This window comes from Sander vitreus, chromosome 16 (genome assembly GCF_031162955.1).
Source record: "Sander vitreus isolate 19-12246 chromosome 16, sanVit1, whole genome shotgun sequence".
NCBI classification, from domain to species: Eukaryota; Metazoa; Chordata; class Actinopteri; order Perciformes; family Percidae; genus Sander; species Sander vitreus.
The window spans coordinates 24,196,841-24,212,961 of record NC_135870.1 but is presented as its reverse complement, the minus strand read 5'-3'; the positions used below and the strand labels follow the sequence as shown (position 1 = coordinate 24,212,961).

Below are 16,121 nucleotides of genomic sequence, written 5' to 3'. Positions count from 1 at the left end.
CAGACCTAATTCTTTTTTTTAAACCAATCACAATCGTCCTGGTCAGCGCTAAGCCCCAGATGCAGTGACAGAGCCCTCACCAAAAAAAAAATGGCGGAGTTAGCGGAAGGAGAGGGACATGTCAAGCTTTATCCCAGTACTGTACCACTTCAAGCCACTTCAGTAACAGTACAACACCTGAAAGCAAAACTCAACACTAAAATGTATTATTTTTGTTCAGGAACATGAAGTAAACTGTCTGTCATTGGGAAAAAGAAACACAATGACTGTGTTGTATGTAACAGTGTGTAAATCCCGATCCGTTACATTAAATTCCCTTTCTTCTTCATTTCATCGGCGTGGTGCGGTGCCTTGTCACATCTGTCTGCGCGGCACGCATGTCAGATCACTCCTTCTCCGTGGCTGGCTGCATCTACACTTTCCCTGTCCCCTCCCTACACTAGAAAACAACAAAAGGGGGAAAGAGCATGCACGTGTGTTATTCTGTGGCTAGCTGATTGTGTAATTCGGGACTATCCCAAATGTTTTGGGGCGTCTGGTCACCCTTAGTCTCGCATTGCCAGACCTTCCTCCACAGCGCTGTGAAGGAGGGTCTGGCTACATTCTGGGAAGGGAGAAAAACGGTGCTCTGATTTATTGGCATTTCTTTAAACCAATCACAATCGTCTTGGGCGGCGCTAAGAAACCGGACAGAGCCCCAGTGCTGCTGCAAAACAGCCTCGGGAAGGAACTTGTTTTGGTGGAACATATATAGCTAGCTGTCTGGATTTACCCTGCAGAGATCTGAGGAGCAGTAGTCCTCAGCATAGTCCTCAGAAATCCACCAGAGTTTAGAATTACAACACAAAGAAAGAGGAAGATAACGGACATCCGGCCGAAAAGAGTGACTTTCCGGTGGCAACGGAGCAATCCCAGAAGTGGAACGTCATGGACGTAGACTAGGTCACCCTAAACCAAAGTGTTGGACAAATTGAAATTTTGACCTGTGGGAAAAGCACAGGTGTAAATAATAAAAGTAAAGATGGCTGAATTCCAGTTAGCTGCTTCAGTTTGTAGGCCCTGGTACTCTCATGGCTTACTGGGACACTTGAATAGAACTTAGTCGTTCGATCACATGGGCAAATCATGTATGACATTCCCCGAACGCGAACTGTCTTCAGTGAAAGTGTCTTTAACGTTTTTGCACCCTCATCCTGGTATAAATTGCAGAATCAGCTTAAATTAGACTACCTACTAACAATGACACAGTTTAAAATTAGAATAAAGGACTATTTGAGTACTAAATGCACATGTGCTGTTACTGAGAGCTGCTGGTGATTATGTTGAGATGATGTTAAATTGTCTTTTTCTGTTTTCTGTTGTCTGTTTTTCACTGTATATTTTAATATGGAACTATTATACTGCTGTCTTGGCCAGGACTCCCTTGAAAAAGAGATTCTGAATCTCAATGGGATTATTCCCTGGTAAAATAAAGGTTAATAAATAAATAAAAATAGTCAACAAAAGTAACACCTGTGTTTTCCTGTGTTCAAATGTAAAATGTAACATGAAATTGGTGCTGTGAAAAAGAACATTGCTGCATGCCCACCGTTGTCTCACAATGCATACTGTACAGACAACACAGTGCACACAGGAATGGAGTTCACTACTTACTAGGGAGCAGTTTTAGACTCACCCTAAGTAAACCATTGAAATTAAAATGCTTCAGCTGTCAGACTCACAAATCCAGCCTCCAGGTCCCAGCACCAGCAGTAGTTGAGGAAGCGAACGATGACAGCTCGAGCAAAGTCACCGATCAGGATGGTCAGGTAGGACACCTGGATGTCCGACACCGTCAGCTTCACAAACTCCTAGAAGAACACAAAGTCAGGAAAGGGAAATGTTTTTAAAAGCTTTCATCTCACACAGTTTTCAGAACATTTGGCAGAAAGGGACTACTTTAGCTTTTTCTAGTGACTATAGGATGGAGACATCACATCATCAACGACAGACTCCAAGACATCAATGAATCCTAACATTCAAGTGGACGAAATTGCAGTATTTGTTTTTGCAAATAATCCTCATATAGCGTAACAGCAGAGAAGCTTACTGACAAAATGACATATATAATCATGTAATGATGACAACTATTTAAAAATACTTGTGGCTTGTGTTTCGATGTCATATTTTATTTTCATTACTATGCCGACGGCGGTCTCCCAGCAGGGTCCTCGGATGACATCAGCAGGGTTCATGGGCGGTGGGATGGCACTGCTGTCGTTGACCAGCCGCGTGTAGTTGGCGTAGTACTCCTTCATGGCCCAGATGGTGGCGTTCTTAATGGACTCCTCTTCTTCCAGCTATGAGGCACAGAGTGAATTAGTCAACGGTGACACAAGTTAATATTCAGCATATTGAAAAACAGGGATAGACCGATTATCGGGCCGTTTTTTGGGCAGTTTGCAGATTGTCTGTCTCCGCGTTTTATTTGCCCGATAACCGATACAGTTAATGAATTAAAAAGTGGTCTACTTTGGCTCGGCTCCAGCTCTGTGTCTGTCCCTCTGCTTCGGTTCCACTCACCACTGAGTCTGACTTCATGTCCCGCCCACAACGCTATCTGACTATCTGTTACTGTGTGTTATGTTGAAAGTTTCTAATTTATTAAATAATTGTATTTAAAGCATTTAAACAAAGTTGTGTATTGGATTTTGTAACAAAAAAACACATTATTCATACTGGCCTATAGGTCACCAAGGTGGCCATCCACAGATACAGGTAATAAGGATTCACTGTGCCACATGTATGTTTAACATTAAAACATGATATACAGAAACCTGCCCACAATTATTATTTTAAAAGCTCATGCACTAAAAAGGTACGTAAAAAGGCTTTAGGGTGCCCTACACGTTATTGTGGGCCCAGTTTAATACACACACTTTTATATAATATATAGTAGGGGGTCCCTGCTCAGTCTCTGTTTCAGTTAAGGTCCTTGGCCTAAAAAACGTTGAAGATCCATGCACTAGAGGAAAGGTCAGGGGGCCACCTAAATATGAGGAAAGGGGGGGGGGGGGTTGGGATACAATACATGCATCTTGCTCTGGACCAATAAAGTACATATTGACCGATGTGCCTGAATTAGGTCAAAAAAGGTGCCAGATTACATGATTATTGCATATGTCTTGGATATTTCTATATTCATACGTACATCTTGTAGGGGTGACCCTGTAAAGTCGACTATTCGACGATTCGATCTAAGGAGCCTGATTCGACTGCTAATCGTCGCAGTGTCTGAACATCTGGTTATGAAACAAAGGATCATTCCATTTGGCTTTATGGGGGAGATGAATGTCTGATTTTCCAATAAATCATGACATAAATATACCAATATATTTTGGTATACTTATCAGCCTATTAAAAATACTGTTAATAAGAATCAGAAGTAAGGGTACTCGTGGACAAAAATCAGATGTGCCGGTACTCAGTACTGACCCTTTTCAGAATCAGAATCTGAATTAGAAACGGTTTTATTGTAAGTACACTTATGTGGAATTTGCCCTGGTGAAAGGTGCATACATAAACAAACAAACAAACAGACATATTAAACATTAATATAAATTTACGACAAAAACAAGACAAAACAACGAGCACCAAATCACCAAAGCGCCTGCTGTTGGCACCATCTTGGTATGTCAGGCACTGCTTAGATCAGACCAGCAGGAGGGCAAAAATGAGGCACTTTTATATGCAAGTTAAAAGACCAATATTATTTATATATTAATATTTAAAAATAGTTGATGGGTTTCAGTTAAGTTATCATCATCCACGGCATCTGGGAAATGTGGTCCCAGCTGGTCAGTTTAGAATGAGAGAACACACACACACACACACACACACACACACACACACACACACACTCTGCTGCCATACCTTGGAGTTGACCTCATCGAACAGGGCGAACAGAAAGGTGTAGAGGTTTCCCAGGAAGAGGGCGAAGATGCGTCCGAGCTGCCACTTGAGGGCGATTCGAGGATGGTAGTCCTCCAGCTCAGCGATGGTCTCAAACAGAGGAGGACACACCAGACCCAGCAGAGACATGATGATCTCCAACTGTCCAAAACATAGAGTCAGCATTATCGGCGTCATTGTCAGAATCGGACCGCTTCATTCAGACCCGTCTGAGCATCATTACCTCGTTCTTCTCGTACCAGCTAAGGTCCGTCCTGTTGGCAAACTCCTGGGACCTCTTCACCACGAAGTAGATGAGGTATCCGCTGCCGCCCAGGCTGCAGATGATCATGAAGTTAGCCAGGACTCGGAGGAACCTCCGCAGGTGAATGTTCTCGTCCTTCTGGTTCTCCTGCTCGTCCACGATGGACTCCTGTTGGTGTCAAAACAGGAACAGGAAGTCAGTAGAGAATAGCATTAGCGGTGTAGTAGTCTCGCAATTAGTGATGTTACCAGTATCGGTATTGGCCCTAAAGAAAATCTACGTTAAAGTAGTTATTTATGTTCTTTTTCCGTTATAACTGACTGTCAAACTGCAGAACAAAAGAAAGTTCTGGGGCATTCATGTTTCACAAAGAGTTTAACCTGAGCCAGACCGACGACAAAGATAGAAATCATATCACATCCAAACAGGGATAGTAGTAATCAGTTGTTAAAACATAATAAAATATATGACACACTGGTATCGGATCGGTACTCGGTATCGGCCGATACGCAAGTTCAGGTATCAGAATCGGTATCGGGAAGCAAAAAATGGTATCGGACCATCTCTACTCGCAATGCCAGAACTTCCTCCCCAGCGCTGCGAAGGAGGGTCTGGCTAGTCCACACAACATTCCGGCATGGGAGAAAAACTCTGGCTCTGGGCTTCTTTTTCTCAAAAGCCTTGAATCTCTTCAGCTGAGCCCAGACGAGACAAGAAGCTAACGTTAGCGAACGCTGCGGTCCCTCTGACTCCTAAAATGTATGCAATCAAAGAAATGACCTGTAGAAACCACTGTCTCGGGTAAGTTAATTATTGCAATTAGATTTGATTTTTTTTTTTAAATAATAGTCTCCACTTTCAGTATGAACTTTAACTCATATATGACACTGTTCATAATGTGTTTATACATTGTAAATTAAGATCAACTATAACATTGAGTTTTTGTCATGATTTGATTACCACTAATAAAAAACAATGTGTAAAGGGGCCAGTAAAAATTGACTTAGGGCAAGTAGAATTTTTTTTCACTTGCCCGACCAGGCAAAAACCTTAACGTTGAACCCTGTACAGACATGCACACTTTATGATAATACCATTCAGTCTTGACGCAAGAGCCATGCAGTATAAATATGTTATTTTTGCCTATTCTAAAATGGTGTATTTAAATATTTCTGCATATTTCTGTTAGTCCCTCTAATAGCCATTTCATTGTTGTGAGACCTTTTTTTCAAATATTTTTTGGGATTCTCTTATCAAATGGTTTGAAAAATAGTGCGAAGAGATAAATGGGGAAGAAATCTCCCCGGCGGAGCGCACCCCTAGGTTTGGGCTGAGCCCAGAATGTTTTCAACATCTGGCTCCGCCCCTAAACTACAGGTGTACTGAAAAATACACTAAGCATGCATATATGTTTCTTGTAAAATGGTTGCCATTGGTTACCTTAAAGCTGGTGGTGATGGAGGCGTATTTGTTGTCAGCGGTCTCTGAGTTGCCTATGAGGTAATCCCAGCTGGTGAACATCTTCCAGGCAAATGTGAACTCTCCTTCGTCTCCGTCTCCACCGCCGACATCAGCGTTCTTGGCCATTCTGAAAAAAACAGCCTTCGTAATGGGCAAGTAGGCAGACATTATTAAAAGGAACATGCCGACTTATTGGGACTTTGTCTTATTCCCCGTATCCCCCAGAGTTAGATAAGTCCATACGTACCCTTCTCATCTCCGTGCGTTTTGTAACTCTGTCTGACGCCCCCACCACTAGCCTAGCTTAGCACAGATCCTGGAGGTAACCGGTTCCATCTAGCCTACTGCTCCCAATAAGTGACAAAATAACACCAACATTTTCCTATTTACATGTTGTGATTTGTATAGTCACAGCGTGTACAAATAACAAGGTCACATGAGACACAGCCATCTTCTAACCGTATACATACTGGGAACTATATTCTCAGAAGGCGAAAGCACTGCTACTTGGGCGGAGTGAAAAGGTGAATCTTAAAATGGCAAAGATTTCAGTTTAATTAAATTAAATTTTTAATTTAAGCTTTGCATTTTAAATTTGACTTTTTACATGGCACTTTACATTTTCAACTTTTTTTGTGCAAACATACAGAACAGAACGGAACATCAAGTAATAATAATGTAATCCTTGCTGTAGAGAGTTCAAGCATAACTATGTCCACAAAGTATGACAACCACTGTTTTATACAAAGCGAGTGTGGGGGGGGGGGGAATCCTATGCATCAGATATTATTGATGTTGTTTTATTCCAGAACTCATGCACCTGTTCACACTCCGAGACCATATGCAGGGAAGTTCCAGTTTGTTCAGGTTGACAGAACGTGCAATAGGGAGTAGGAATGGCTTTAGAGACGTATCTCTTCTGGGGAGTCCAGTATAAACTGTAACATATGTTGAAGTGGATCTGCTGGTGATTTGGGTTTTTGGAACAGTGGAAAATGTTGTCCCAAACTGTCTCCCAATTGATTGCGTTCCCCTCAGGGCTCAGCTCTCGCTCTCATTTCCCCACTATTGGAAGTTCTCCTATGGACACTTCCATCAGTTTAGCATAAATCCTAGACACTAATCCTCTCACAGGAAAATCAACAAGCCATTTAATGACTGGGTGAGCCTCAAGACTGTTTCCCCATGGTACTCCATAACATTTTAGGGCTGATCTTAAGCAAAGATAAAAGAAGAAGGATGTCCTGGGGACCTCAAAACTAGCTCTCAGGTCTTCAAAACTCAACATACCTTTCTCATTTAATAGCTGGTCTAAAGTATAAATACCTCTGTCACTCCACTGGTTACATGCAAAGGGCTTGTTACCAGACATTAAGTGTGCATTGTGCCATTTTGGGGAATTCAAATGCCACTTATTTGTATAGCGTAGTTGCTCCTCCACCTGTTTAAAGTGGGTCAATGTGTTGGTGATAACAGGGCCATAGGCTAACATACACTTTTTTGGACACAGACCTGCAAAGGCAAGGTCTTGCAGTCTTAGACTTCCAGTAAGGTTTTGCTCTATTTCTCTCCATGGGACTGTAGATGAGGGGTCCATCCACACTCTGAGGGCCCGTAGCTGAAAGGCTCTGTGATACACTTTAAGGTTGGGGAGGGGCAGGCCTTCCGTGTTTGAGGTATGTTGCAGGGTAGAGTATTTTAGCCTAGGTTTAATTATTCCAAATATACTGCCGAATTACAGTATCAAGTTTCTTCCAGAAATGTATTGGTGGGGTTAGGGGGATCATTGTACTTAAGAAATTCACACAAGGAACAATGTTCATTTTAACAACAGCAATCCTGGACCGTAGCGATGCTGGCAGCGCAGACCAATTGGCCAGATCCCTTTGAACACTACTTAATGTAGTTTCATACTTGTCCTGGACAACTCGCTGTAGCGATGCATGTATGGTAATGCCCAAGTATGTAATTTTGCTTTGGGTTGGTATTGTACCACTAATAGCTGATGTCACCTGTCTGTTGTTCAATAGAAGAAGATTAGATTTATTCCAAATAATTTTATAGCCAGAAATTTATCATTTTACATTTCAACTTTGCTTTTTCAGTTTCCTTTTTCTTTTTTAAATTCAATTATGGCATGATTTTTCCTAGTAGCTTAGTAAAATAATAATATTTTTAATTTGATCTTGCTCCGTTTTCTCTTTGGACTTTCAATTTGAATTATGGATTCGATGAATAAATATATCTTCCATACACTTTAACCCCAATATTCCCGATACATCAAATGTAACCACCAGAAGGGGTCACTGCTTCATTGCATGTGGGGCATGTGTAGTGCCTCTTGATCCTAAGTTATGTATCCTTAATATTTACAATTTGGTGCTCTCAAATGATGAAAAATCCTTACTGAGTGTTTGCCTTTTAGGTGTATTGCTAGGTCTTGGAAAAGCTCACTGTCTGTGGAGTCTCTGATTGGTTGAACAGAATGACTTCCTTTCTGGCCCTGGAAAGGATCAGTTATTTTACTAAAAACAGGCTTGACAGGTTTTGGATGATTTGGGACATTTTTTTTTATAATTTCCTGAAGAATGAAAACATACAAATTGATGGAGGAACTGTTGTACTGATCTGATGCTTTACTTGGCTGTTTATTTATTTATTTTGTATATTTAATTTATTATTATTGTATTACTTATTTTGACGTACTCCTGTGCAATATTATTAATGCTATTTCTTCCTGTAATTATTATTATTCCTTTATTCTATAGGGGTGGGGGGGTTTCTGTGCTGCGTTTGCACTTTGTAGGTGTTATCTTTGTTGTACAAAAACAAACAAAACAACAATAAATATAAGTTTGAAAAAAAAAATCATGTTTTGTCACATTTTCAAACTTAAACTTAAATCATATCAAAATAAAATCAAAATTTCCCAAATTTAATTAATTCAAATGATCAAATGAAAACTAGAGCTTAATGATTTTCCCGCGACAGTACAGCTAGGTAGCTGAAGCAGCCTGGCTGAGACAGTCACAACGAATGAAAAGCAACCATCCTGTATGAGACTCACGTGCGGATCACGACCATCAGGCTGTAGCCGAAGGTGCCGATCCCCACCATGAGGTAGGACAGAGGCAGCCGGAACTTCAGCAAGCCGATGGTCCTCTGGTTGTTGTAATATCCGTAGAACAGGACTGAATATTTGCAGTAGCCCTAGGAAAAGGAGAGGCGCTATCATTATTTACTTTTTGCCTTTGTTTTTTTTCCCACTCCCGTCTTCCTTTAGCGTCTGGTTTCTGTTGTGCTGCTGTAGTAGTAGTAGTACAGCTGCCGTTTTAGCCAGGATGCTCTCAAAAAGGAGGTTTACATCTTTGGGTAATTAAAGGTAAAATGCAAATAAAAAAGTGTGTTTTTTATTACACGAAGAACTAACTGAAGAACTTAAAATCTCTGACTGTTCTGGTTGAAAAATTAAAAAACAATCAGGAGGAAAACAGTCAAAGTGGAAAAAGAGTCAACTTTTTCTTCTGTATTGTACATACTATAAAAATGTAAGAGGGTCAAAAAAGTCACATCAAAAGGCTGAAATCTCTGTATGGTGTCCATATGTTCACAAAATGTAATGCTTGTTTCATTTTGATGTGTTCACATTGGCTAATTTTTTCTTTAAAGCTAAAAGAAAGCAAGATGGACTATTTCATTAGTATTTACTTTGATTTCTAGTAGATTACAAATGCATAATGCTTAATGATTAACCTAAGAATGTTCTTGTAGAAGTGAAAATCTGATTACCGTAATTCCTCAAATAAAAGCCGGGCCCTTTATTTACCTGAACTAATTGTTTTAAATAAACAGTTTTAAATTAAAAACCCGTAGCGTTCCAGTGGACAGACATCATTCTTTTTTTTTCTTTTTTTTTAAATCATTTTAAATCAAATTTTTGTCTGGGTGCCATGCTCCTCAAGTTCGATTTCAATAAGTTGTTGAAAAGTCCGTCACTAGCACTAAATGAGACCTGTGTTACATCCAATGTAGCTACTGCCATCTATTGGCACCTGTACGTTACTACAAACTACATTTGGCTGAGTGTAACACATACAGCCGCATTGACAAAAATACCGGTAGGACATAATACTTTACATGAGTACCATAATCCAGAAAAACAAAGTGTGGAAAAAAGCATGAATATATTGTTGAATCTGTTCAATTAAATTGGTAGAAATGTACATTACGATGAACTTGAATTTTTTTTTTTTTTACTTAATATTATATGAAAGGCACTTACGAGATTATCCACACAAATTTTTCCCCCGGCCTTAATTTGTCCGTGTTGACCACGCCCCCGGCCACTATCGGAGGCCCGGTGTTTAATTGACTACCGGTTTTAATTTGAGGAATTACAGTATATAAGATATGTGAACTGATTTTCTTTGTAGAAGTATAGTATAGGTATAGGTTCGGGCATATTTATATCATCATATTTCAGACTCACGTTGAAGTCCATGAGGACAGAGTAGTCCTGAGCGGTGTCCGCTTCTGCCCTAGGTACAGTCTTCCTGGGAATGGAGCCATAGGGAAGGCCCATCAGAACCTGGGAAATAAGTAGTAACATTTGATTTCACGAATGGAAATTCAAAGCAGATTGGAATAATTTACCTGTTGAAATAAGATCAATTTCAATATTTGGCATGTTTAAGAAATGTCTTCTCACTTTAAGATGGGACTGTCATTGTTATCAATGATGCTGTCATTCCCTATACCTACTGTTTATATCTAATGTTCATACCCTATTGTAGTTGGTGATCAACTCACACTCTACCGTTTATTTATCATTGGCCATTTTGGCCACCTAGTGGTTCTAATGTTTTATTGGATTTAAGCATGTGTTGTTGTTTTTTGCCTGTTGTATGTACGTTGTCGTAGCCATTGATACTTGTATTTCTATATTTATTTCTATTTTTTTTATTATGATTTTATTTTCTCCTGTCACTCTGTTGTTATGTAATGATTGTGATATATTTTGGGACCCCCCTCGAAAACGAGATGATAGGTTAGACCGGGCAAGCGTCTTTCCTGCGGCTGTCACCCTACTGAACTCTAGCTCTGCATCCTGGTGACACCCAACCAGCTAAGCCCCTAAGTTCTGTTTCTGCACTACAATGGTACTGTTACCACACTGCACATAGCTGTACATACTGTACATATCTGTCTATATGGTTCATACTGAATATGCATATTTATTCTATTTTTCTTAATAATATATTCTGTTAATACACTGCATATATCTATATTATTCTTACTACTATTATAATGTTACTGCTACTACATTGCACATATCTGTACATGTTGTTCATACATTGTTCATATGACATAGCCATATTTATTCTGCTCTTATAAGGTAACTGCTAATACACTGCACATATTTATATTTAATTTATATTACTCTAAACCACCTTCTGTAAACCAACTGTACACTACTGTCTACACTGCACTATATTTATTGTCCTGTCTATACTTGTATATCACATTGCACTTTTGCACACAAAATGTAGCATCATGAAATTAGGATAATGACAAAAACTTGATATTGAAACTTTCATTCAACACTTAAATTACTTCGTAACATAATATTTGTGTGTGTAGGTGTTGAGAGACACCCCTCGGTCAGTCTTTCTTTTCCAAGACTGAAATTTAAAGAAAAAAAACCAAGATTTAGCTTGCGGTAGGTTGGAACATTTTCAGACTCTTGTTACAACTAGCTAAATGACGCCATGAACTAGCTTAATTTACAGCTAACAGCTAAAACATTAGCAGCAACAACCTGCATGAAAGATATCTACATAGACACACAATAAACATGAATTAGGTTTGTTGAGTTTATCTACAAAGCTGGCAAAGCTATCACAACAATAAATGAGATTTAAAAAAAATACTTTATTACCTAAAAAAAAACCCTTTTTTTTCTTTCTAAAATGTGCAGCATCGTCCCAGAGTGCTGCTTCTTCACACTAACACATTAAGGACTAAACAGAGCATGTTTAGAGTGATCAGGTGATTCCAAACTTGTTCCTGATTGGAGAAACTATCCCCGGTCTCCCCTACATCTTAAGGGGTTTATCCTAATAAACTAATTTGAAAAATAAATATCACTCTCCAGATAAGCTTTTCCTCATCCTGCCATCAGGGGCTCAAGGCTCTGGAACAAACCTACATCTGAAAATAAAGCTGGCTGAGTCAGCGGTGTCTTTTGAATTTCTTCTTTAAACTTTTTAATTGAAAAGCATTATCCTGATTTTACTTGATTTATCTGTTTGTTGTAAGCTGTTTTTTGTTGTTTTTTTAATACATTTTTGTTGGACTTACATTAAATCTTTAACAGGAAGCTTGAGAAAAGGTGGACGTTTTTGATGTCAGAAAAACTTGTAAAAACTATTTCAACTTTTGGTTACTTTAGTTACTTTAGTTTGTAGTATCAGATGATACTTTGGCTTGAGAAAAGAGCAAGAATAGGATGAACCTAAAATGCATGATATACAAATTGAATCAAGTGATTGGATGAGATTGCATTATTTTTAAAATTATTTTGCAAACAATCCTAATAGCATAACAGCAATGAAGCTTACTAGTAAGATGACATCATTTATATATACAATATACAATCATTTAGAAATACTTTGTGGCTTGTGTTTCGGTGTCATATAAAAAGTTGTAATGCATGAATGGAAATTCAAATATCACTCTGGAGGTAAACTTTTCCTCCTGCCATCTGGGCCCCAAAGCTCTGGAACATCCTGCCCCATAAAATAAAGCTTGCTAAGAACTTGTTCGACACGTTGTCTGGTCTGTCAATAAATCAATGTCCATACTTTAAAGGTCTTTTTGAGCATTTTAGGCCTTTATTTGTATAGGACAGCTTAGACTTGAAAGGGGAAAGAGAAAGGGGGAAGGACCTGCAGCAAAGGGCTGCAGACTGGAGTTGAACATGCAGCTGATGCAGTGAGGAGTAAACCCTCTATATATGGGTGCCTGCTCTACCAGGTGAGCTAACCGGGAACCCAAATGTTCATACTTCAAATATCTTTTAGTGCGGTGACCAATTTATTTTTTAATGGCGACGCATACTCACTGTAGCACAGGTATATTTTAGTTTGTCCATTTCATTTGAGGTAGGTTTCATTCTGCTTTCCAACTAAACACTAATAAAACAATACCACTCACAAGCCACTAACATGGTGAAAAGCTATACAGGTATATGCTTTCCCCTTTGCCACACACCTGCGTCCCTCTGGCTGTTGATTACATAGACGGTAAAATTAGTGGACAAAGCGACGCCATATATTTCTACGGAGACCAGTGAAGTCACTTTTCCGGTGAGGGCCGAGCGTTACTGCGCAGCCTCCAACTGAGAGAGACGACGTAAATGTGACGTGAGCAACCTGTCTGAAAGTTGGAAGTCTTCTGGTAGCTGTGCCAAGAGAAATCTCAATCATTCCCAATCTTGCAGAGACGGAGAGCGTAGGTATATGTAAGGAGATAACATGGACACAGGCTAATTATTGCTAACTAAAATGCTAGTTAACATTAGTAATTAAACTTAAACAACTAATGTAAGTCGAAACTACCTGCGAGCTTCTCCTGTACTGTACGGTAATTCCTCTACTATGCGACAGTAAGTCACGTGGTTATGATACAATTGTTAGCCTATTTTTACAAAAACGCCTGCTACGGAGCCATAACGTGACATACAAGGTAATGGAGCCTTTTATACATTGTCGTGTTTCTTTAGAAATAAACAATGGACAAATGGAGTCTTTAAACGCTTCAGATGTAAAGTTATTCGCTGTCAAAGTGACGCCAAAATGAATGGCAGTCAATGGAATGCTAACGGGAGATGATGGCTTATTAGCATCAAAATGGCTCCATGAGGTATATAAAAAAACAAAGTTACATAATGGCTCCAACAACAGTAATAAAATAATAGATTTTAAATCTTTCACACTATATGTTTAATGCTTTGCTATATAATTTTATTCCAGCTTGTGCATTCAGAAACGGGACTGCGTCATCTCACCTCAGGGATGACCACCAGTCCAAAGGTGAAACCAAAGAGGACCAGATTCATGCCGTACATCCAGCGCAGGAAGATGAAGTAAGATGCCACAGATGACCCAAAGTGACCTGAGGACATTAAGAAGATTTTAAAGCTCAGCATCTGTCCACTGGGAGTCGCCGTTAAGCTGGTAAACACGGCTCACTTTCCACATCTTTGATCTTCCTCTCCCAGGGGATACAGGCAGTTCGGAAATTCTCAAAATCTCTCTGGAACTTGATCCATTTCTGGGTAAAAAAAACAAAACAAAAGACAGCATTGAAAATTATAGATGGAAAACAGACACGAAAGCAAAAAAGAAGAAGAGAAAAGATAGAAAGTTAGATTTCTGTGCCGAACCTTTGCCATCATCACTTTGTAGGCGTACCACTTCCTGCCCTTTCCTTTGCCCAGAGCTCCTTCAAACTTATCCACAAATTCTTGAGCCTCCCTTTAAAGAAACAAGGTCTCATGTGAGATACATGTTCATTAAAATGATCTGGATTTTTGAATTTCAAACCCAAATATTTAGCAAGTTTTGAGGTAGGGGAACAGAGAACAGAGTTTTTCAAAGTACTGTCACATGCTTAAAGTAAAATGCCTATGGTTTTGTTTCATGTGAAGGCTTGATATATGGCTCTGTGATTCTGGGCTGAGGTGAAGAACTTGAATCTCAAACGGGAAACCAGGACAGGTGTAGGAGCATACTTCAAGTGCACGAGCCTCCGCTTCATCCTCCACGGCTTAGTCCTGATGTTAGCGATCAGTTTCTTCTTCTCCTCCACCTCTTCCATCAGCCGGGCCATCTCTCCCTCTGACATGGACTCCTCCTCTTCAGATTCTGAGTCAGAATCAGATGAACTGGAGGAGAAAAAGACGGATGGACATGTAGAAGGGAGGGAGGGGGTTTGTTGTTGTAGCAAACACAATTGTGAAAGAATTACTGCTTTAGGCCAAACATTGTTTATATTGGGTGGTGATGGCGCAGTGGATATGACACGTGGGAGATCTGGGTTTGATTCCCACTGCGATACATCAACCAATGTGTCCCTGAGCAAGACACTTAACCCATAGTTGCTCCAAAGGTATGCTGTATACTGTGTAGCAATTGTAAGTCTCTTTGGATAAAAGCGTCAGCTAAATGACATGTAATGTAATATTAAACAGAGAAAACAAGACTCTAGGAGACTGTACTTAGGCACAGCGGTGCTTTGAGTTATATGCTAATGTCAATATGCTGATGTTTAGCAGGTATACTGTTCACTATGTTTTGGGACATTTTGTAATTGTCACTCAAAGTACACAAAGTACAGCTGAGGCTGATGGAAATATAATTAGTTTTCCAGGTGTTTGTTCATAAACCAAAGTACTGGAGAAATTAAAACTTTTACCTGATGGGGTTGTTAAATAAAAAGTCAAGGGATGACCAAATGTTGTTTTTCCACTGCATGACTCAACTTAAGTCGATTCACTCTTTTTTCGGTTTCCATTAACAAAAGCACAAAAGTTCTGGTACGTTTTGTGGTATCATCTCGGTCGAGGTTCCAGGCGAGCTGAGCCGATACAAGAAGGTGGAGTTAAAACACTGCAGTCCACTGATTGGTCAGAGAGAACGTTCACTAGCGCGATATGGGACATCCTGCACAAACCCGCCATTTTAAAAAAGCCAAGCTACTGTCAATAGGAACTGTAATTTTTTTTCTTCACTTGACCCAGATAAAAAAAAAAAAATGGCAGCCCACAAAACAACACTTCTCTACGTCAAACAATCGACAAAGTGCAGATGTTCCTCTGTTTGGTTTGCAAATAAAAGCGTTCAACGAGTGTCCCGTTGCAGGTGATTTCATAGCAGTTTCACGAGGCATCGCTATGCTGATTATGTGAGAATCTGGCCTATACTGAGGGGGTGCTATCTGCAGTGGAAAACTTGAGTCGAACAGAGCCGTACCATACAGTGGAAACACAGCAAAAGTAGATTTGTATACTGGGCACCATGGATAATCTGTACCAAATGTTATGGCAATCCATCCAATAGTTGTCAAGAAATTTCACTAAAAACTAAAATGTCAACCTTATGGTGGTGCTAGAGGAAAGGTCAGTAGGATTATCCTCTGGGAACCATGAATGTCACACAAACAACAACTTGTCATGGCAATCCATCCAAGAGTTCTTGAGATATTTCAGTCTGGACCAAAGTGGTGGACAGACCGACCGACCTACCAACCAACCAATACAGCCATCCCTAGAGCAACAACGCTACTTTGGCTAAAGAATCCCTCTGGTTGGTCAAAACTTTAAGATGTTCAGACAGGTGATGAGGCATCGCAAGTAGACATTACTTCATTTTGAGGGGTCACACCGAAATACATTGGTAACCTT

General features: G+C 39.8%; 2 protein-coding genes across 2 annotated transcripts in view; both read right to left on the bottom strand.

The window, feature by feature from the left end:
• The window catches only part of LOC144530922 (AN1-type zinc finger protein 5-like), an 81,611-nt gene that overhangs the window by 45,144 nt on the left and 20,346 nt on the right, over window positions 1–16,121 (bottom strand). The gene's annotated exons all lie outside the window — the stretch shown is intronic.
• Window positions 1–16,121, bottom strand: part of tmc2a (transmembrane channel-like 2a) — a 28,413-nt gene that overhangs the window by 8,205 nt on the left and 4,087 nt on the right. Inside the window, exons 4-14 of the mRNA XM_078271980.1 lie at window positions 14,451–14,603; window positions 14,103–14,193; window positions 13,909–13,990; window positions 13,725–13,831; window positions 10,146–10,244; window positions 8,724–8,866; window positions 5,636–5,783; window positions 4,175–4,363; window positions 3,913–4,092; window positions 2,181–2,339; window positions 1,722–1,850 (exon numbers count right to left, since the gene is read on the bottom strand). Of these exons, the coding sequence (XP_078128106.1) occupies window positions 1,722–1,850; window positions 2,181–2,339; window positions 3,913–4,092; window positions 4,175–4,363; window positions 5,636–5,783; window positions 8,724–8,866; window positions 10,146–10,244; window positions 13,725–13,831; window positions 13,909–13,990; window positions 14,103–14,193; window positions 14,451–14,603 (1,480 nt within the window). The remainder of the gene's footprint in view (window positions 1–1,721; window positions 1,851–2,180; window positions 2,340–3,912; window positions 4,093–4,174; window positions 4,364–5,635; window positions 5,784–8,723; window positions 8,867–10,145; window positions 10,245–13,724; window positions 13,832–13,908; window positions 13,991–14,102; window positions 14,194–14,450; window positions 14,604–16,121) is intronic.